The sequence below is a fragment of the Polypterus senegalus genome, chromosome 10 (genome assembly GCF_016835505.1).
Source record: "Polypterus senegalus isolate Bchr_013 chromosome 10, ASM1683550v1, whole genome shotgun sequence".
NCBI classification, from domain to species: Eukaryota; Metazoa; Chordata; class Cladistia; order Polypteriformes; family Polypteridae; genus Polypterus; species Polypterus senegalus.
Window position 1 is genome coordinate 104,606,676 of NC_053163.1, and position 24,404 is coordinate 104,631,079.

The 24,404-nt window shown below is 35.3% G+C and overlaps 1 protein-coding gene across 1 annotated transcript in view; it reads left to right on the forward strand.

Moving 5' to 3' along the window:
- si:zfos-2326c3.2 (misshapen-like kinase 1) overlaps positions 1-24,404 on the forward strand; it is a 132,600-nt gene that overhangs the window by 49,923 nt on the left and 58,273 nt on the right. The window contains exons 5-11 of the mRNA XM_039766279.1: positions 5,886-5,996; positions 8,195-8,285; positions 10,772-10,902; positions 12,598-12,652; positions 15,249-15,327; positions 20,488-20,663; positions 24,014-24,086. Coding sequence (XP_039622213.1) covers positions 5,886-5,996; positions 8,195-8,285; positions 10,772-10,902; positions 12,598-12,652; positions 15,249-15,327; positions 20,488-20,663; positions 24,014-24,086 — 716 coding nt within the window. The remainder of the gene's footprint in view (positions 1-5,885; positions 5,997-8,194; positions 8,286-10,771; positions 10,903-12,597; positions 12,653-15,248; positions 15,328-20,487; positions 20,664-24,013; positions 24,087-24,404) is intronic.

The following is a 24,404-nucleotide window of genomic DNA, read 5'->3' on the forward strand; positions in this document are numbered from 1 at the left end:
TTCCATGTTTTTTGATCTTAGACTATTTTAACAAATAATCCAAATTTCTTACTTTAGTAAACAAAGTGATACATTTTATTCATAACACAGTGATTATAGATGATAGATATATGCATGTATGTACAGAGGGCAATATATAACTCTAAGTGGACTTTTTCTCTCTTTTTCCTTTAAAGATGGCTCAAAACTTATACATTATATTTTCCTTTCTTTATTCTTTTCTAAAATGTTTCCTAAGAAAACACTCATTTGGCTTTTAAATGTTATTTTTTCCTAATTAAAATCTTAATTAATCTGAAATGCTATTGTGTGTTTCTAAGTCTGTTAGTCAGTTCAAAGGATAAATCTCTGTGTGGTTTACGGGTGTCTCAGTTCCTTCACGCTACTATGCAGCAGCGTTTCTGCACATAGCCCTTTTGTGAACGAATGTGTGTGTATATGTGTGCACCACACACCATTTTAAGTTAAGTGGCTTTGTTGTCATACCACCCATGCACAGTATTGCAGCATATAATGGTAAAAAAATATGTTCTCCATAACTGCAGTGCAACATATACATAAACAAAGGATAAGTGCAATACAATTAATTAAGAAGTTTTTAATAGAGGATAGGGAGGTCTCTTCTCTCTTAGGGATAGGGAGGTGTACTATCCATTGTAGGACCTTGTTGTCAGAGACGCTGCAGTTCCCAAACCAGAAAGTGATACAGCTAGTCAGAACTCTTTAAATGATGCCCCTTTAGAGCGCAGTGATAATGGGAGAAGGTAGGCTTTCCTTCCTCAGTTGCCAAAGGTAGAGTAGATGCCTTCTTGGGTACACACCAAAAAATTTGGTGCTATGACTAATTCCACTGCAGAGCCTTTGATATTCAGTGGTGTATGGACAACGTGGACTTTTTGAAGTCAATAATCGTTTCTTTTGTCTGGTCTATTTTAAGAAACAGATTGTTGCATTTGCACTAGCCCTCCAATTATCATATCTTCATTCTGTAAGCTGATGTCATCCCCATTGCTGATGAGACCATGTGTTGACAGCAAACCTAATCATGGTGTTAGAGCTATGTGAAGCTGTACAGTTGTGAGTCATGAGAGTGAACAGAAGTGGGCTGACGTCAGAGATGGCAGTAGAGAGGATTTTTCCAATGCAAACTGTCTGGGGTCTCTCTGTGAGGAAATCCTGGATCCAGTTGAATAGGAAAGTGTTATAGCCTAAAAGAATCAACCTCCCTATTAACTTCTCAAAGATGATGGTGTTGGAGACTGAAGTGAAGTGTATGAACAACATTCTACCAAAAATGTATCTTTTATCCAGATGGGACAGGGCAGGATGAACAGTAGATTTTATGGCATCCTAAATGGAACACTTTGGGTGATGCGCATATAGGAGAAGGTCATGTGATAAATTGTATGTCCAGATTTCAGGTAGCCCAAGACTAGCCCCTTGAAGAATGTTATGATGACTAGTAAGAGCTCTATAAGGTGACAGCCATTGATATGACAAGTTTAGCTTTTCTGTTAAAAATGGAAATAAAAGCTTAACTTAGCCTTTGAACCAGAAGCAGTAATAGTACTTATTGTTTTGTCTGCCTCCTATCATCTCAAGGGTTGGAGGTGTTGCTGTGTCCTGGAGTTGCCAGGATCCACATAAAGATTTTCATTGGTACACATGGAGGAAAAACACATTGTGTTTCATTGTACTTGTGTCTATTGATCATACAGCACCTTGTCACATCTAGCTATGGTACAGTTTCAATCTTTGAGATTTGTTACAGGGATCCTCTGTTGTTAGCATAAAATACATCTGTTGAGAGTCATAATCCATTAATTCTGTTAGACTGCTAAGGTCTGGCTTAAGAATATATAACAGCAGCCTTTTGGTTGATAATTGGTGGATAGGTTGTTTATCAGTGTTGTCCAAGGTGAGTTATAAACAGTTTTTTAATGTACTCTCTTGCCTCACACTTTAAAAATGGGTTCTGCTGTTTGTTCAGCCACTTGTGCACTGCTTCAGTTCATGTCTTCAAAATTCTCTCAGTAGAGCAAATACTTTTGAAACCTTCTTACCCACTTATGCACATTTTTAAAGTAATTTTCTCTTGCGATCCTGAAAAGGTTTTTCATAGCCATAAACCAAAAATTATTTTACAGCAAAGTGTTTTCCAATGATACAATAGAAAAGGAAAGCCTAAATGTGTAATCCTTAAGTGCAAACTGTATTCAGCTAGTTTTAAACATTTATATGTATACTAGACATTAAGCCCGTTAAAATAACGGGTGCTAGAACAGTAGTGCATAAACATTTGTATGAACAGTCTATATTAAATGGCAAGGGACCTTGTATGTGGCTGTAATATGTGTCACTGTATTGTGTGCCTTTAATTTTCTCTCTCAGTAATACTGGTTTGTATTTCCGTGAAATGCCTGTAATTTTGTCTGACAGTAATACAGTGGAACCTCGGTTCACGACCATAATTCGTTCCAAAACTCTGGTTGTAACCCGATTTGGTCGTGAACCGAAGTAATTTCCCCCATAGGATTGTATGTAAATACAATTATTCCGTTCCAGACCGTATGAACTGTATGTAAATATATATTTTTTTTATAGTTTTTAAGCACAAATATAGTTAACTATACCATAGAAAGCACAGCGTAATAGTAAACTAAATGTAAAAACATTGACTAACACTAAGAAAACCTTGAACAACAGAGAAAACTAACACTGCAAGAATTTGCGCTATAGCCTTATGACCCGCTCGCTAAAAACTCTTTTTTTAATTAGTTTTAAGCACAGGGGAAAAAATGAACATTTGAAAAATCTGTAATTTAATAAACAACCAAGAAAAGTAACATTGCAACAATGCACGCAAGCACCTGTGTGTGTGTCTCTCTCTTGCGCGCCTTTGTGTGTGTCTCTCGCGTGTGTGTGTCTCTTAAGCGCACGCCTGTGTCTGTGTGTATGTGTCTGTCTGTCTCACGCCTGTGTGTGTGTGTCTGTCTGTCTGTCTGTCTGTAGCGCGTACTTGTGTGTGAGTGACTCGTGTGTGTGTGTGTGTGAATCGTGTGTGTGACGGGCGCCTGTGTGTGTGTGAGGCGCGCCTGTGTGTGTGTGACTCGCGCGCGCCTGTATGTGTGCGTGACTCGAACACGCCTGTGTGTGTGTGTCTGTCTCTCCATCTGCACAGGGAATGCACAGGAAGAGACTGAACACGTGCTGTGTGGCCCCGCGCATGCGCACTTCACCAGAAGACACACACACACGGACACTGGACGCACACAAGGGTTTTATTAAACAGGATGATATATATACTGTATATATATATATATATATATATATATATACTGTATGTATATATATATATATATCATTTGTGTTCAAGTCTATCTGATTAGTTCTAAACTACTGTATATTAGACTTCTGACATCTGTTGATGCATGTCTCAGAGTTGTCTCTATAAATTTTGACAAAATCTTCTGTAACTTGTCCTTTTCTTGATTTAACGGTTTCTTTGATTTAATACTATTATTTTCTATTCAATTTATTTTATAATTCATAGTAACCACTAGAAAGGTTTTCATTCTGTAACCCATAAAAACAGATTGACATTTGCCTAAAGGATAGCTATACATTGCTAAAGTGATAGCAGCTGTTAAGTTTGCAAGCAAACCTGTTTTTTGTCACATATTTTGGTTCAACATTTCCTGGCTAAGATGTCGGTCTAAAAAAAGTACAGAAAGACAGTGATTAAACACACACACACAAAAGTTTTATAGTTTACATGACAACCAAAGCATCAGAGCATGGATGAGGGGAAAAAAAGCTGTACTCTGTGATAAATAATTTCTAGCACTTCTCGTTTTGTTTTAAATGCCAGGCTTTCCTGTTTCCGCATGTGTGAAATGTGCAATCTGTCTTCCTCTTAACAATCTTGACTCATTTACAGTAAAAGTTCCTTTAGAAGCATATACAGTATTGCAACTTGTGTTAATTTGTGAAATAATTCTTGAATGAAAATGAGATGGAATTATGCAACAAGCAGAAGGGCCATTGCATTTGAAAATAGAAGAGGAAGTATCTTCCTTTGATATGTTATAATTTAATAATAAGAAAAATGTGCATAGGCACAGAAGACATATACATTTCATTAATTTCTGTCAAAGTGAAGGTGTAGGAGTGTCACTTAAAGGAGCAATATTATAATTTGGTCTGCACACATGAGGTTAATTGTGAAGTAATTTTGAAACAACAGGCAAGGCTTGTGTCAGTTGTTGTTCTAAACTCTGCCATCACAAATTACATATTTTTTTAAACATAAAATAAACTGCCAGGAGGAATTATCTCATGGAGATCATCAGGAGCATGACCCATGATGAGATTTTACTGATGCTTTTAGAAATAGAACATGTTTTCTGTTCTATCATTCAGCTTTCATCTCAATGTATCTGTCTGCAGCTGCAGTGGTTGAAGGTCTCTTACAGCAATCTTTTTAGTATAAATAGTCTGCTGAGGAGTTAGTGTTCCGTCATTGCTATGTTTTAGCTAGACGGGTTTGTTGCATTTATTTATGACTTATGTGCCTAATGTGCCACCTTTTTGTTTAGCAAGTCTAGACTACACACCACTTAAGTCAAACTCTGTTACAGGGTGTGTTCTATCTCAGTGCCAGAATTCTCATTAATAATATTGTTGTTTCTTTGACAAAAGCAAACATGAAGGAGAGCAACCAATAGAGCGCATTCATTTTTAACTGCACAAAGTGATAAAAATGGGGTGGCCTTTTTAATGTTAGAAAAAGAGTTTTATATATATACACCAGTAACAGCACACTGCACTTTAGTGCAGTGAATACACTTGACTTGAGCATTCATAGTATTCACCCTCTTTCTCTGTATGTTTACCATTCCTTTGCTCAGAAGTTGATGTGCTTGCTGCTTCCTGAGCAGCTCATCTTTTCTCCACCCTAGCGACCCGCTTCTTCTCTTCTTTCGTCAGCATCTTTTCGCGTTAAAACTGATTAAGTCAGTGTTTGTGTTGCAATTACTTAGTATGTTTTCTTTAATTTTTCACTTATGCTGGCACTTAAGTCTTCAATCTGCCTCAAGAATGATTTAAGATATGAAGAGGTAGGGGAAGTGATGGCGAAGGTGATAGGGATGAGAATGGCACCTGTATGCATGGGCTGCATGGCCACCCTGCTGGCTGCCACTGAGAGTTTATTCTACAATAAAATAAAATAAAAATGAAAAAAGGAATAACCTTGGAGGTCAATCATCACCCCAAAAGTGTCACAGTATATGTGTACCAAATTTCAGGTCAAAAGGTCAAACGGTTTGTGAGTTACAGGTGATTTAAAATCCTGGACAGACAAATAGCCACGGTAGCGTATTATATAAAAAGGTAATATGTGTCTGTGTGTGTATATATATGTATATGAATGTGTATTTATTTATATACAGGGTGGTCCAGATCTAATTATGCAGATCCAGATCATCTGGATGACTTTGATTTATGCGGGGACGATTCCAGTTAGGCACGAAGACGATTCTTCATGTCATCAGTTCGTACACTTCTCGATAGTCCGGGATTTTTCGGGGGATTTTCTAAACTTAATAAGTTATAGCGTAATGAAAATTGCATAATTAGATCTGGACCACCCAATAAATATATATATATATATATATATATATATATACATATAACATATATATATATATGTTATATGTATTATTTTATATTACTATAACAACAGTTTAGAAACAAAATTTCATTTCAGCATACCCTTTGTTAACATTTTGATGTTTTTCAAGTAATTTAAAAATTATATTCTAGGATGTGCAAAATATGCTTTTACTATGTACAACTGCTAAAAGATTTTTTTTCTCTTCTAGTTGGTAATGGAGTATTGTGGGGCTGGCTCTGTTACAGATTTGGTTAAAAAAACCAAGGGGAACTGCCTGAAAGAAGATTGGATTGCCTATATCTGCAGGGAGGTGTTGAGGGTATGTTTGTATGAGGAATTCATTATTTCTTATACTCATCTAATGAAATTCAAAATAAACTTTTCTACTGTACCACCACCATTCTTACCCTATTTGGATAACCTTTATTCAAATTAAGTTTTAGTAAACAAAAATCAAATCCACTGTACTGCTTCACAACGGCTTCTTTAGCTAGACCACTTGTGTTTCTGAAAGAAGTAGTGTTCAGTGCAAAGTGACTGATGGGAGACTTTCCACTCCAATAATAACTAACCCTAATTTGTGACTTGGAAGCAAATCATTTGTTATGTTCACTATTGGGCGGCATGGTGGCGCAGTAGTAGTGCTGCTGCCTTGCAGTTAGGAGACCCGGGTTTGCTTCCCAGGTTCTTCCTGCATGGAGTTTGCATGTTCTCCCTGTGTCTGTGTGGGTTTCCTCCGGGTACTCTGGTTTCCTCCCACAGTCCAAAGACATGCAGGTTAGGTGAATTGGCGATTCTAAATTGGCCCTGGTGTGTGAGTGTGTGCCCAGCACAGGGTTTGTTTCCTGCTTTGCACCCTTTGCTGGCTGGGATTGGCATCCAGCAGACCCCCGTGACCCTGTAGTTAGGATATGGCGGGTTGAGTAATAGTTCACTATTGACCACTATTAAGAGATGAAATTTTGTGTTAGATACCTATTAAAATAGCATGTTTAATAGTCATGCAGCAAACGTATGACAAACAATTAACACATTTATTAAGAGAAAATAATAAATTTGTTTAGATGATCTTATATGTAAAAAAGCAAAGAAAAGAATAGTTTAGGCAATTACAGAATGAGCTTATCTGATATTGTGTTAAAGCGGTTAGATTTTGTGGTATAAATCATCTTATAATGCTTTCAGAATATATTGTGGCTATATGCCTAAATGTACATACTGACAGTGCAGTAGTATACAGAGAATTGACAAAAGGAAGGGAGCACTGAAAGAATAAGGTACGATTTGCTTGAAAACAGGAGAGGAGAGTCCAATCTTAAACAAATTTTAAAACTGTTTTACATCCATAGTCAGTGTTATTGCCACAATATTCATTTTCTAAGTGTGCATCTCCAAATTGCAAAGTTTTCTGGTGAAATAAAATATAAAAAGAGTTTCCAGTAACCAATGCAAAACATACATGTAAATCAAAATGCATTTTCCTTTGGATATCTGTTTGAGTGTTAACTAAAAGATTACTATACCATTAATTCTTGAATAATATTGAATTGATGAACTGGTGCCAATTTTAATTACGGACTCTGCATAGGCAATTACCGGTACTGGATGTGAAATCACAGCACCCCAATAAATAGAAACTCTCTTATTTGGTTGAAGATATAACAAAATGATGCATAGTAACATCCCTACCAAATTTGTTCAAATTGATTAAGTATTTTTAAAGATACCTTTAAATGATTTAAAAAAATCTTGAAAAGAATTATAGTTTATTTAGTGATATATTTAAAGATATGATATAATATTAGAGATATGTTTAAATATCTCAAGAGATCTTTAAATCAGGTAGATATCCCATCATAATATTGTGCTTTGCCATAATTCATTAAATTACTGAGCCTCCGTGTCAACCTCAGTTTTCAAAAAAACAATAAATAGATAAAACATACAAACTGTGAAAGCCTAGTAATGCTAAAGAAAATCATTCTGGTTAAATGTAAATGATTAAAGCATGTGATGGGAACCCCTCTGTGCAAATTCCACTAAACAATTCCCCACCCAGAATCAGAATGATAAGAAGTTAAACTAGTTAGCAGTCATGAACTAGTCACGAACTGGCTGACATTTACAAATCTGTTATTTACATACATAATTCTTATGCTAGCTGCAGCGTTTTGACCATTAATCTCACTCCTGATTGACATTAAGAAAAACAAATAATTGTGTATGCTGCCAGGAATTGAAATACTTAGCAATTAAGCTCCTATTTTTGAAATGTACAGTGTGTAAGACTTACTTTTGGTGAAGCATTTTGAAGTTATGCCCTTATTTGATAGATAGATAGATAGATAGATAGATAGATACTTTGCATTAAAAGAGACACAGTTTATGTGTTCAGTTATCCAGAAGTAAAGTCAAGTAAAATTCATCATAACCAATTTACTACTTACTTAAACATAGAAATGTAAGGAAAAAATGTACTGTAGAATATCTGCTAAAAGCTGACATTTTTTCAAACAGGGACTGTCACATCTTCACTCACATCATGTGATCCACCGAGATATCAAAGGCCAGAATGTCTTGCTGACAGAAAATGCAGAAGTGAAACTTGGTAAGTTGTGCCTCTCTATTTGTTTCCTTGTGGCAATGTGCAACTTTTGGGATAAAAGATATAAGTGTGCCATCATCGCTGTCTTGTTGTCTTTTTTAAATTAAACCATGAAAAATATTGATATTAAAAAAATTAAAACAAAAATAGTTTAGGCTTCAGTCAGGTTTTGTGGAGTTCTGCCTCCTTCCAGGTCTTCTTTACTTGTTTCTATGCCATCACTTTAGGGTTGCAGTTTAGATATAAAAATGTTACATAATGTCAGTTTAGTTCTTATCATTGTTCCAGATTACACTTTTACCATTACACCTTACACAATCTCCTGAAATAAGGCGAATAAAGTCCATTGCTGATCATTTTATTTTTAACTATGCTAGTTGTGGTGTACATTCAGTAATAATATGTGACAGATAAAGATACTTCAGCAGTACTGTCAGGAACTTCTTTTTGCCCCTGAACCACAAATAAAACACATCTTGAAAAAGTTTCCACTTTGACAAAATGTCTTGAAAGTAAATTACAAAATTTAAAAGTTCTTTGTAATTTTTCATCCTCATAACATTCATTTCTTGAATGGTTGTCAATGTCTGAAAAAAAAAACTTCCACAGTTTTGTTTCTACCTTTCAACATTTTAAAGGCATGTTTTTCATTCCAAGGATTGCACATTGTATCTCTCAAGGCATTTCCTTGTACTTTCCTTATTTTGATCCAGGTATCAACTTATTTTAGGACCTGTTCGGTGCATTTCCCTAGTTCAAAGTAGACCCTTACATTAATCTGAAGCAAATTTTATTAAAATAAAACTAGATTGTGGCACAGGTTTTATGCCTGAGTCAAGTGGATACTATAAAGACGCTTGTACTAACTACTGCATGAGGTTATCTGTTATATACTGTACATATAGCATGTGTGTGTGTGTCACCTGGTGTTGTACTCATCGTCAGTGTTGTATTCATTTTCTGCTCTTTGTGCTTTACTTCTGCTGCTAGTCTGTGGGAAATGAAAGTAAGAATCATATTGTACTAATTAATACTATTCATTTTTATTTTTTTCACGGTATAACCAAATTGTACCAGTAGTATAACATGATGACATAATAGTAGGAGTTAAATTTGATTTGTTAATATTGTAATAATGAGTTTTTTATATGAAACATAATCTCATTAACCACACCATAGTGTAACTGCCAATTAAATAGTTCAAATCAAGTTATATCAGAATAAGAAAGTAAAGAAGAGCAGTATTATTTCATATAAATATTGTTTTTAAGAAAGAATAATACCTCCATAGTAAAATATTCCCTTTATACTGTAATATGTTTTAATTTTACACTCCAAAAAATATTTGTAACATTGAATGTCCCTCATTTTAATATTTATATGAACTGTGCCACAAAAAGATGTGATAAAGACCTTTTCTGCAGAAAATCCACATTTAATTAGAATTTTGTTGGGCTGCAAGATTGTCTAATACAATACTCCATAGTGTCTGTTTAAGAACAGGAAAAATTCACAAAGGTAAAAGGTCAGCCTACTGGCATAACACATTATAGAGAACACCCAAATCTAAGGCAATGGCGATCCATTATTACCTTAGTTTTTAATGCGTTATCTTTACATACTTCATTTAACAGATTTCTACATAAAATGTTAGTTACATGAAGGTGTCTGCTAAATTTATAATAGCCATAATGACACATATGTTATGCTTCCTACAGTATATTCAGAGCATTTCTCTTTCCCAAATTACATGTTGTTTTTTTCATAGGCTTGATCTAAATGCTTTCCATACTCAGAATGAGGGGAGATGTGGGGATCGGAGTATGTTCATTAGTCATTTCTTGACTGTTTATTAAATAAATAAATCACCCTGGTTGACCTCTCCTCTTGCTCCTGACAGCAGGTCTGTCTGTTTACCTGAATTTGAAATACTGGATTACCATGTGTCCAGTGGTATCAAGGTTAAGTTTCCTGTTAAACAGAATTATACATTTTGTCATTTTACTTTATGATAATAGCTTTGGCAAGTGTTCATAAATTAAAGGTGTCATGTAAAGATGTAGGGCTTTTATAAAGTACAAAGAATGTGAACAGCCTTACCCTTTACAAAACATTATTTTATTACAGTTTGAAACCAAAGATATCACCAAACCAATTTATCCCTGTTAGTGAGAACTGTTAAGGTGCTGTCTGTATTTTTTTCAAGCAATAAGTATTATATACTTGAGATGTAAAAGATGTTTCAAGGATGGCCTGAGGTAAAGATTAGCCAGCATCTTCAAACCAGTAATGATTATATTGGGACATGGGAAGTATTAAAAATAAAAGTTAAAATCCAGTACATTGAATACCAGATAGCAGTTTTCCAAGATGTACTATCATTTTACCAGTAACAAGATAATAACATTCATGTAGTGCTGGGTTTAAATCTTCCTGAATGATTTCAAGCAGTTACCACTGTTGACTGATTTTCAATCCTATCACCACAGTTGACTTTGGAGTCAGCGCACAGCTTGATCAGACCATTGGTCGGAGGAACACTTTCATTGGTACACCATACTGGATGGCTCCTGAGGTCATTGCTTGTGATGAGAATCCTGATTCCACCTATGACTACAGAGTAAGTGGTACAGAAGGCTTTTGGTTAGAATTTTGAAATGCATATTGAATATGGGATGCTAGTGTTTTACAATTGAATTGAACAGGATAGGAGAAACGGATTAGGTCACATTACATTAAAATTGCTAAGGGACACCATTTCCTATTATTCTTTATGTTTCGATGCTCATGCTTTAGCATCAGGGTAGTATCGTTGAAAATACTTTTCTTTTTAAATTGGCCCTAAACCTTACATTTTCGTATGTGTAAACATATACTACAAACTGCTGTATTATATGCTTATTCACCTCTATGTTCATATTTCTGCCTACCAGACTCAAAGATCATCAGCATGCCCACTAGGCAGTTGAGGCTCCAGTCACAAAAGTACACCCGTAATAATATAGCTCTGTTTCACCCAAGATGACATTATGCACAGGAGGAACCTCCTCTCACCTTTCCTGGTCTGGAATTAAATAATGAGCTAATGAAGTTTCCTGGGAGAAACCACAGGTAGATTAGCAGTGCAAGCAAACATTTCTCTTATTCGATATAATTTAAATATCTAATGCCATAAGCAGAAGCACAGGCAGTACTAGTACTACACAAAGTCTACAGCCTAGATTCTTTCAGCTGTAGCTATTTTCAGATTGTCTTCATTCTCTGTAGAGGACTTTGATGCAGCAGAGGCAGTATCACAGATGGCTTATGTAATTATCAGGTGATAGTGAACACCCTCGTTCAAATGGATTTTAAATTGACCTTTTATTGTTGAAACCTCAATCACATCAAACAAGAATGCAAAGTCAAATTGTTAAACCTAAATTTCAGCAATATAACTTTAGTATATCAGTCTGTTCAACATGACTATACATATAAAGAAACAAAGTCCATGTAATTCCTCCTATGGAAACTTTTTCAATTGCAAAATTTTAATCCACATATCATTCAGTAATGCCTAGCTTTTTTTAATTTTATTTTAATTCTTTTCATTTTTATTACTATTTAATTTAATATTGTTTCTTTGTATCAGTATACTGCTGCTGGATTATGTGAATTTCCCCTTGGGATTAATAAAGTATCTATCTATCTATCTATCTATCTATCTATCTATCTATCTATCTATCTATCTATCTATCTATCTATCTATCTATCTATCTAGCTTTCATTTTAACAGAGATGTGTTTTATGCAGTTAGTAGTATGTATGTTTTGAAATTGTTGATTAACATTTAACTTTTTTTTTTGGTAAATACTAACTGATCACAGGTGTAGAGGAATAACTGGTTCTTGGTCACTTGCATCATTGTCTCATTCTTAGTTTTGGCAAGTTAAAGTGCCATTTACAAATTATAAAGTTGTCACTGAAATAAAAATCCATGTTCTAAATTAACATTAATTCAACATGTCATAAAAGTTCGATAAAATTATGTATGGATGGATGGACAGATGACTTTCTTCTTACAGCTGTTACAGCAATACACATCTTTCTAAGACACATAGTCCTGTCATTCTGTGACTCTGTAGAGTGAATGCAGTAGCAAGATCTCTTTTTTTATCAAATAAATTGTTTGAAATTATTATGTTTAAGAAAATGTAAGCAGTTATCATTAAATTCTGGGGATGAATTTGGAGTATCAAGCTATAAGGTGACTCTCTTTAATGTATTTGGCCATATTTTAAGCCCTTCACTTTTTTTTCTTCTTTTCTTCTTGCAGAGTGACTTGTGGTCCCTGGGTATTACTGCTCTAGAAATGGCAGAAGGAGCACCTCGTAAGTGTGCCTCTGTAGAATCTTTTGAGTTGTAGGATTTCATTGTATAATGTTCATTACGCTTAAAGATGTCTTTATCTTGAGTATATTTAATGCAAATTGATTGTTGTATAAATATTTTAAAAATAAGAATTTCTGTGATTTTTTGAATTACAGATAATATACATTAGAGCTAAAAATCATTTAAGGCCTGGTCACGTTGCCTGATTAAGTGTAATTTTGCTGTTGACATACTGAAAACAGCTGTCTGTCCTCAACATCAGAGTTACACTCAAAAGAGTATTCTAAGGTTGGAAGCACAGATCTTCACTGCATCGTAACTTCATTCAGTTATTAGAATATCCAATTTTAGCTCTCTGTCCTTCGTGTTTTTTTTAAGCTCAAAGTAGTATTACTGAAAGTGATGAGTGAAACAAATAAGTTTCAATTTACCTACTGCTTTGTTAATCTAACACTAAATTTCATTTCACAGATGATTTCACAAGTTCAAAGCCAACAAAAAACTCACTTTAAAGAGTTTTTTGTGGGGCTTAACTTTTTTTGTAATGCGTGTAATTTGTTGCACACCAGTAAAATCAATTCTGCTTAGGCCTCTTGTTCATGTCGTTATCAAAGTGAACAGTGTGTTTTTAAAAAATGTGACTTAATGCATACTTTCCCCACATAGACATGCCAAAATGCACCATTGTGCAGATTATTGTGTTTTCTCCATGGGAAACCTAACTACATGCATCTGTTTGTAATGCATCATTAGAACTGTGGTCACCAAGACTGTCATCATAACTGTCAAAGTGAGCAGTGTAGTAAGTTCTACCAGAACAACCACAACACATGGTTAACGATTCAACAAAATGTCTGCACATAACAGAAAAGGAGTTTTTTTTTTGGTTTTTTTTTTTACTAGAGATCTTTATTTGAGTGTTGAACAACCAAATGCATGTGTAATTAATACATTAAAATGTCTGCCAATAGAACCTCTTTCTTCTTGTGTCAATATCACACATTTCTGTAGAAACAGCATCTGTGTCACAAATTTTATTGCAAAGTAAAACAGAGTTCCTCTACAAATTCAATTCTGTGCTAATCATTTTGCTCATCACTACAGTAAGATCTGCTGTTCCTTTAGGTATTTCTGTTAAAACTTAATTTACACTACCTTTAGTAATGGAGCTGATATTACTTTCAGGCAGCTTTGCAGTCATTCTAATCACATGTACATTTCATCATTTTTATTTTGATTTGCTGTTACTATATTTGTAGGCACTTTCCAGGGTCACAGTGTGTCACTGCTATTTACTTTGTCTCTTATACTGTATATCTTTTAAATGCAATTCATTGTTGGAATAGTCTTCCAGGTTAGTTTGAATTGTTTTGTACAACATTCTTATGTATTAACTTCAAAATGACCTGTGATAGGGATTTTAGTTGAAGATCCATCAGTTCATAATTAGACTTATTTGTCATAGTTCAGTTGTAGAGCTTGTCCTGGCAGTACTTGGAACAAAGCAGGACTCAATTCCATATGTGATGCCACTACTGTTAAATGTGTTATATAAAATAATTATTCATTAATGAGTCTTAAAATTCTGGTTGTAACTTCTCATCATCTAAAAACTTTAGAACTTTTTGAATGTGCCTTACATTTAGTTTAGTAATTCTAATTACAACTTTTTAGATTCTTGAAGTTTATTTTATATAGAATATTTCATAGTGATGGTCTACCTGTAGTTAGTTAATACTGTTATTAAATAAAGATTAAGCCAATGCAGTAAGTACCCAGTGAAAAATAAAATACAGAATATATGCTAGGTTTACAGCCTAGTGATTTACACTAGTTAAAGTGGGATCACTGCTTAGAGGTGGAGAACTTTCCCAAGGCTGTATAGTATTTGGAATGCTTTATAGAAGGTTTTAGTTGTTTTGATTGTTGAGACCATATGAACCCTTTACTCTTTTGCATGACATGAGTTCTGCATAAAGTTTATGTCACAAAGTTGAATAATGAAACAGTAGTCCAATCACAACAAATGCTATTGTTTAATTCAGTCGGAGTCAACATGGAGCAAGTAGAAAAAGTAGATAGTGCATATCCTTGTCTAAGAGTAAATATACTGCATTCTTCAAACATGGATTTATATATCAAAAGTAGTAGTGGTATCCTTTCTCTTCATGCTGACTGATTCCTTTCTGTTTAGAACAGTTTTAAGAATCCAAAAGTCCAGCAAATAGTTGTGCCAGTGTAAATTTGATACTTTTGCAAATTATTAATGTTTCATGACTCCTACTACTGTAGCAGAATGAAATAGCACAAGGTTATCTTCAGTGTATATAAATAAATCAATTGCTTGTTTTTGAGCCTTCCCCTGTCATGTTTATTCTGCATATGAAGGCTCTGCTTTATCTTACAACTCTGGTATCAGTATCTCCGTACACAAGATATGTGGTATGGCTATAATAAAAGTCTTCTTTGTTATGCCTGCCTTTGTTGATGTTATTGAACAGTACCATTTTCACAAACACACTATTACAAAATAAGTATGCTGAGTTCCCACTGAAATATTGTCTCATTAAGTGTGAATTTTAATTTTCTTTGCAGCTCTTTGTGATATGCACCCCATGAGAGCTCTTTTCTTAATTCCCAGAAATCCTCCTCCAAAACTGAAATCCAAAAAATGGTAAGATCATGTGTTATATCAAGTTAATTTTGATATATGGCAAAATTTATTTTCCAGCTGCTCTTCACGATGAACTAGATAATTCTCTGTTGGATACATTGTTATTTCAAAATGTGTATTAATTATAGACTTGACTTGAATTTTATAGTGGCTACTTTAGTAGGTACACTAATAGCATGTTGGTCCGTATTTACCTTTGAGACAAACCTGAATTTGTCAGGGTATGGATTCAACAAAACATAAATGTTGTTATATGCTTGATTTTAGATATAAATGTTTGAAAAGAGCATAAAAACATTTTGACAAGGACGGGCCATTGAACCCAACATAGCTTGTCAATCCATACATTATTCATGTAATGTTTTCCAGATATGGTTGAGCTAAAAATTTAAAGTTTTCTAAAGTACTCCTGTATACAAAGCTTTGTGACATTCCAGTGTCAGTTGTTGTCTGTGAAGATACGGGTAAAATTCCGTTACAATGAACTCCCAGGGACCTAAAAAATATTTTGTTGTAACGAAAATTACGTTGTAGAGAGATTCTGTATTTGTCACTATAATGCTTTCTTTAACTTGTGTCCAGGTGTTTGTAATCACTTCAATAGCTTCTTTCGCGTTAATTTTAATCTCCTCCTGCCTACAAGTTATGCTGACGAGAATTTTTCTCAGCATTTCCTTGCCATGATACACTTTCAGGGTGCGAACGATGCCTAGGTCCAGTGGCTGAAGCACTGCCGCGCAATTGGGTGGGAGGAATTAAATGCAAACATTATCTAAATGTAGAAGCATGTTGTGTGCAGCACGGTTATCAATCAGAAACCGAATCATCCTTTTCTTCTTCTTAATATTATGAGGTTTCTGAACACTTTTGGGATCCCTCCCACTCCCCACCCAATGGGAACGACTTGCTGAAGTGCGTCCTGAACCGTGATTGCAGTATCTGTGGAAGAATGTTTGTCCGTTGCTGGGGCAGGGCAACAGCAGGCTCACAGTGCTTCAGTGAAGCGCCACACAAGCAAATCATAAAAGATCGGGTCACGCTATAAGTCCCTCTTCCACCTTAAAACACGAGGCTTAGTCTCAGTACTTCAGCAAAAAAAGCTTTATTCAGCTTAAAACAGGAATGGCAAAGTTATTTATTGTAGCGGGGTATGCCATTCTGCTATACACAGACACAGCAGTCAGGCAGGGTCGTGGCTAGGTCAGTGACCAAGTAATCCTGTTATCTGCATTTAACAATGTACTTCCCATCGAGATCTTTTCTGTTTGCTTTGCTGGAGAGACACAGCATAGCTGTGAGCCTGCTGTTTGCCCCGGTAACTGATAAACTGTCTTCCACAGACACGGAGATCACAGTTCGTGACGCTCTTCGGCATGCTGTCTAGTTAGGGGAGGTCTCAAGAGAGTTTACAAACGTCACATTTTCTTGTATGAGTGCTGCATTATGTTTTTGAACGTGCATCACTGAACCACATAAAAACGGCTTTTTTGACATCTTCAAATGCAGCAGTTCACATACGTTTGCAACTTGAGATTTTTATTCTTTTTTTGCTCAGTCTTTCAAGAAAGTTGACAGTGTCGATGGCGAAATTCCGAATTCACTGACAATGTCTTTTTTCTTTTTGTCACAATCGAGAGCTGCAAAAATTTAGTTTTTTTTTCTTTCTAATATGAACTGTTATCATTTATTCGTGTCTGCCGTTTCTATAGGAGGGTGCCAATGAGTTAAATTCCAATGGATGTTTTTCAAATGTTGACAAGCAATAAGCAAGAAGTATCACTGAAAACCACAGGAAACAAAAAAGGCAAAAAAAAAAAACAGTACAAGGAAAGTTTGAAGAAAGAAAAATAGTTACAGTGTTTCTGTTTGGGGATCGTTGTGCACAACTGAGCTGCAGCCACAGAACTAACTGCTCTGTGGAAAATTCATTCAGGCATTTCAAGGTCTTTTGTGCACTTCATTGTAATGAAGGTATCTGCAGAATGTACTTCATAGTAACGAGATTTATATAGACTTCCGTCATATGGGGAAACTGTCGGGACCATAAAAATACTTTGTTGTAATGAAAATTTCGTTGTAAAGATATTTTTTGTAATGGAATTTTACTTTATTTGTAGTTTATGTTAGTAAAGTCATAATCTATTTTTTTGTTTGACAGTCATGCAAAAACAACTAAACTGATTTTCTTGAAATTTTCTTGTGAATTGGTATTGGGTCAGGCCATTTAAGATATCAGGGAGAGAGGTTTTACAGAAGAAAGGTTACCCATCATTTCCACTACAATTCTCATTCAGAGTGCACTGGAAACTGATAGTTGAACATCTTGATCAGCATGCTCAAAGTTTTGCACCAACCAAAGTGGGATCTCATCGAAGACCACAAATACAGAGTTTTCTTCTCAACTAATCTGGATAACAATTTCATTGTCTCGCAGAATTACTTTTTTTTTTAAGAGTATGTTTTTTTTTTGTCACATTGTAAGATTTGTTCAGGCAAATTTAATTTTCCTAAAGACAGTTTTATTCCCGTTTATATTTTAATCTAAACCCTTTGTTTTGAGTAATATATAGCTATAGACGGTTTACAATGTTGCTGAATCCTTAAGGACTATTGTTCCTTTCTTTCAGCCCATCAAAAAAACTTGTAAAACTCCAAAACACCCATTTTATTGAGTTTCTTGGTGCAGAAATCACATGTAAACTAAAGTTTAGCGTATATGTTGCTAAATTGTATGCAAAAGGAAACTGTGCTGTTTTGCTCACCACTACCTATTATTTTGTGATGTGTCAGTATATTATACAGAGCAGAGCAAGATTCAGGCCGCCTGGCAGGGACAGTGACAGCCTTCTACATGTTGGTCAAACATGCAGACAGGAATTTCATTACACTGTGTACATATGACAGTGAACTCTGAAAAGAACTGATGAAACAATGCAAAACCTTATATTTTTGAAAAAGTCAACACTTTTATACACCTGTCTATCATTACTAAGTGTAATAGAGGTAAGCCATGATTACAAAGGAATGAAACGAAATTAGTGTATGCTGAGTTGTTGAACAAAATATGGTAAATGGCAATGACTGAGGATGGTGTTAATAACTTTTACTGTTTCTTGATTTGTGACAATTTTAAATCAGTGTTGAATGAGTTAATAATTAATAATGCAGAGACCTGCCGCAATGTCAGTGTACCCAAATCCCTTCTACCCTCAGTACTGTAAATACTCTCCAAGGTCCTTTTGTTCTGTTATTCAACAAACCATCCATTTATTAATCCATCCATCCATCGATCCATACATTATCCAACCTGCTATATCCTAACATAGGGTCATGGGGGTCTGCTGGAGCCAATCCCAGTATTAAATATATTTACAATATATATGTGTAAAACCAGACTAAACTAAGAAATACAACAGAACATCATTCATGGTTCTAACCCACCAAGGAATTAAAGAGTTTCTGAAATAATGGAATCCAATTATATACCAAAAGAACAAATTCTAAACTAATGAGAACATGGAAATTAATAGTTATCAGAGAGGCAGTGTAAATTTCAGGTGGAATACTAGCATCTTAGTCACCAATGACAAAAGGATCAGCATTTACAAAACTAAATATTTACTTCTTTACCTTAATACATTACACAAATGTACCTGGGCAACACCAGTGGGACAGTAGTTAGTGCTGTTACCTCACAGCTCCAGTAACCTGTGTTTAGTTTACAGCTTGGATTCTGTATGGAGTCTGCATGTCATTCTTGTATTTGTGCAGATTTTCATAAGAGTTTTTGGTTTCCTCATGCAACCCAAGTATATGCATGTTAGGACAATCAGTGATTCAAAAGTAACATGTTTTATTGATAATTGTTATATCCTGGCTGGCTATGATTGGTCCTGTTGCTGGCATAGGTGCTTTCTCAGATTTCTTCATGCGATGCACAAAGTTGTCAGAGTGCAGAAACACACACAGAGAGATGCATCCTTAACTAACAGTAATAATGACCCTTAGTAAACCAAATGTTTAAAATACTGCATGTCTAAAATACTTGTTCTTATCCTTTCTTTGATTGAGAAAGCTTTAAAACAGGATCAGATGTTTATATCTGGATACTGATTTCTGAAATTAATGCCTGTTATTTCCATCTTTGGTTGTGTTTGCCTAGGAAAATGAACACTTAGAATTTAGAACTGTGACACTGCAAGTGTATTTATTGATAGACGTTTGGCCTCACCCACTCATAGAGTAAAGCTACTGTACTTTTGAAAGGTTTCATTATAATACAATCATAAAGAGAGTGTCAGACACAAAGGTGTCTGCAAGTGCAGATTCACAGTCCTTGTAGATTTTGATTGCACAGTGCAATCAGGCTGCCTGTTTTACATTCTTCCAGTTTGACCTTCATATTTTGCTTCATTCCATCTTGCATGCACAGATTTCAGATTAATTTAGGCTTCACTGAACTCATGTTGCATCTGTTGTTGCCTTGAACTGATTTTGGAAATGTGTCAGTAGCTGTAAGATCTGTGTGTCAGTGAAGCAGCAGACTCTGTCCCCAAGGTTGCAGGCTATACAGTGTTTCAGTATTTCTCCAGTAAATAGGTCTGTTTTCCTGAAAGGAAAAAATTCCTAGTATGTATATGTTTTATCATAACCTTTTTTACTGTGTTGATACTTGCAGTGCTACTTTTTGGCTCATGAACCATGTCAAATCCCACAATTAATCCTGGAGTAACATCAAATGAATATATTATGGGTGAAGATTTTTTGTCTTTTTTCTTTTCATTATTAAAGGTAGTATATTATGAAAGACTTGAGCGAGTTTCTCTTTCTTGAAGCACATTACATTTTGTGTAAACTTGGCTCTGCCTCATATGATTATTTGGCTATGGGTTCAACCCTATAAACTATGCAATTGGAGTTGTGGGAACATGTTTTGAAGTCACTCTTTGGTTTATCTGCGTCAGATGCACATCTCCCTTGTGCTTCTTATTGTTGTGCAGTTATTTAAGGTGTTTATTTTTGCTGATTTTCATGCTTATTACCCTAATTTTTGTGATCCTTGTGAAATTGTCATTATCATAATGAATGAATGTGTGTTGTATTTCATCAGCTGTTATGACTTGATTAGTATGTCTGATTGTGATTTGTTTTTTCACCTAGGTCCAAGCGTTTTCTTACATTTGTTGAAAGTTGTCTAGTGAAAAATTATATTCATCGTCCATCTACCGAAACCCTCCTGCGTCACTCCTTTGTTAAAGACCTGCAAAATGACCGACAGATACGAATCATGCTCAAGGACCACATGGACAGAACAAAAAAGAAGAAAGGTGATAAGGGTAAGTTAGTCCTTGCACATTTTGCTTTTAATGTGTAGATGACAGGATCTTCATTACTGATTAACTTGTCTTTGTATTTAAAATAATAGATAATTCTGTGTAACACTACATAAAAACATGAGCTAATTCTGAATGTTAGGATTCAGGAAGTAAAATGCATAAACTCTATCTATCCCACTTTGCATTTTAAACACTTTCAACAGCCTTCATGGTAACACTCCAGCTTTGGGGCCTCATGCTTAATGCAGTGTGTAGAATTCACACTCTAACATGGCATACGGACAAAAGCAGAAATGTGCTTACGCGCAAAAAATCCAGGTGCATAAATCTGTGCGAACGCCAACTTCCACGTTCTGCTACATAAATCTCGGTCAGCGTGAAAAGTAACACACATGCACGTGCCTGCTGTCCCGCCCTGTCTCCTCCCAGAATTACGCCTCTTTGAATATGCAAATCAATATAAATATCCCTTAAGCTCAGTGTTCTGTGAAAAGACAATGGCAAAACCACGGGGGGGAAATAGAAGAATTTCAGCGAATACCAAGTGGAGGCAAGGAAAAATGTACTATTTGTTGGTTTAAACAGTGGTATAAACAATAAAAGGAAGTTGATCGAGTGACATAGAGTGTCGGAGAAACTCGAAAGCTCAAGTTCACAAAGTTGCACCGTGCCGAAAATAAAAAAGAAGTTGTCAAATATCAAAGTCGCTGTGAAAAGGCGAGTCGTAGCCCACCGTCTGAGTGTCATATGAAAGCTTATTAGGGTACAGAGAAAAAAAAATAGTCACACAGTGGGAAAAAAGCATGAAATGTCAACTTTAATCTCTAAATTTCCATTTTAATCACATAGTTTATTTTGTCATTAAAGTAGAACATTGTAAACTTCATCTTCAAATCGTTTACTTTGCTAGTTTCTCAAATCCCATTGTAACTAAAGTAGCACGTTAAATGCTTTATTTTGTATTTGATCTTCTATGTGCTCTATGTGTGTGAAACACTACGTGGTTCTTAAACCGGCTTTCTCTTCCTCCAACAGGACACAGAATCCATTACATTAGTGATATTACAGCTCTCTGAATAACTAAAATCCTGAGATGTATACTTGATATCATTTTCATGATAATAGGAGTTAAAGCATGTTATTAAACATGGGAACACGGTGGCACAGTGATTGTTCATGTCTCACGCAAAATGCTTGCTGCGCCGTGTGCTACCTTTGATGAAATAATTTATTGCAGCAGTACTGTGTCTTTCAAACATACTAACCCCCAATTCCTGTCCTTACTTTTCTTTCTCCAAATACCCAATCACCACACAATCAGCTCTGTAATAGACGTTAAGCCATCTGTAAGCTTAGAACGCAGATTCTTAAAATCTTTTAAGGAATATTGAAATATCTTCGTAGTACATGTTAAATTATTATATCCATCCAGTGTCACGCCAGTCCCAGCAAGAATACAGCGCGAGGCAGGAACCATTCATGAACGGAATGCCAGGTCCTTGCTAGCTCTGTGACACTATGTCCTCCCATGTCTATTTATAACGATTATTTAAATTAAGTTAAAGTTTTGTTATGCTGCATTTCATCTTAAAAATGATATTCTCATCATATGTAAATACGTGCTTTATAAAGTGGCTCAGGTTGTGCAATATTATAATCGTATCGCAAGTTTACAGTGAGGTAATTGTACTTATAAGTACAAACAGTTCTACAAGGAGCACTTGATGGACTGATTGAGTGCGTTTATAGTTCTTGGGATGAAACTGTTTCTGAACTGCGAGAAAAGGCTCTGAAGCATTTACCGTATGAGAACAGTTCAATAGACAGCATGGCGGAGGCAGCGTGTGCTTGATGCTATATACCGATAATTCTCTTTCTTATCAGCTGCTGTACAGCTGTGATTCCCCACTCAGATACAGTGATATAAATACTCTGAGTGGTGCAGTGAGAGTAATGTAGAGAGTAAAAGGTGATCCGCTGTGGCAACCCCTAACGAGAGCAGCTGAAAGAAGAAGAAGAAGGTGCAGTGGGAGTAACAACACTAAAGCAGCTATGGTATTTAGAATAGTTTGATCACTCTGTTGACCATTATTTTGTTGCAGGTTAATTAAAATCAGATGCATTAAACTAATTAACAATATGCGGTTAATTTCAGTGTATTTATAAAGCCGCGTCAGGGATGTGGATCTAAAAACGAAAGGGAAACCACACTGGAACAGTAACACTGCTTTGATGCTGGGTGCCGCCACTCTGCAAATCCGAGAGCAGAACTTGCATATGCCAGGGTATGAGCTACCGTGGAAATGTGCGTGGCTTTATGCCAAGTTTAGGTTTTATACATCGCAATTTGAGCGTGGAAACGTTCATACTTAACATTTTTGTGCGTATGCACCGTTTATACATGAGGCCCCTGGTCTCTAGAGCTGCCATTAATGACATGTGCATAACAATGAGATAGCGTGACTCATGTTTGAAATTTCTCGGGTTAATGGCAGTGTGGGTTGTGTTTAATTCTGGTAATCAGAAAGGTGCCTATTGTTTTCACACTTTTCCAAGCATAGAAATTAAATAATTTTAGCCCACTCAGAGTTTCTGATTTCTGTTTATCTTAGTCAGCATTTAATTAAAGGGTAGCCATCATCTAATTATCTGACCTGGAATTATGTGCGTCTGTATATTTGTTAGGAAAGAACAGTTTTAATAGAACATCTCAGAAAAAAATGAGGACAAATTCTGAGACCTAAGGAGATCTAGTTTAGTTTGGTCAACACATCACTTTTTAGAAATTTGACACTGAAATCTACGAGATGGTTTGTTACATGCCTTCTGTGTGGCATGTACTTGTGGGAATAGCATGGGTATAATTCTTTATTATGAAGTTGAGAGTTTTCAGTACTACCTTTACATTTCATTTGATTAAAGGGAGAACTAGGATATTTAAGTTTTTATGGATACCCCATCTTTGGTGTTCCTTTGTACATTTTTTTCTATAATACTGCTATAACTTCTGTCTAAGACTCCATTATGAACCTGAATTTTATTTCATAAATAAATAAAAACAGTAAACCTAACCACAGAACACTTGAATATTATACAAACTGTTATCCCTGTAAGTGAATACAGTGGCATAGTGCAGACTCATAAAACAGGTACATGTTTGCTTTTTTACCATTTTGCTGAGTTGCTTTTGAATTAAAAAAAAAATCAGAGTTACGTGTTTTCCAGGTGCCTTTAAAAATTAGACAGACATCTTTAAAACCATGTGTTTTTAAATCATTTAGGGGGATTTCAAAATAGTGATCACCTTGACTATATAAAGGTTTTTTTTATTGGTTTTCCTTTTCTTGCAGAGGAGACTGAATATGAGTATAGTGGAAGTGAGGAAGAGACGGAAGAAGTGAATGAAGAAGATGGAGAACCAAGGTATTATTAGTAGTAGCAGTTTAATTTTTAAGATGCTATTAGTCAAATCATTTTATGGTTTCTAAAAATAGATTGCAACAATTTATAGATAAAAAATCAGCATGCGTGTCTTTTTGAATTCATGTATAGTAATGTGGTGTTCTAAGTAATAATAATAATTAATTAACTGCATTTATATAGGGCTTTTCTAACCTACTCAAAGCGCTTTATATGTAAAGTGGTTGGTGGTAAAGGGGTGAGAGAGATAACCAGTTAGAGACAGGGTATGACTAGGGGGCCAAAATAGATGAGGTCATGATGGGCAATTTAGCCAAGACA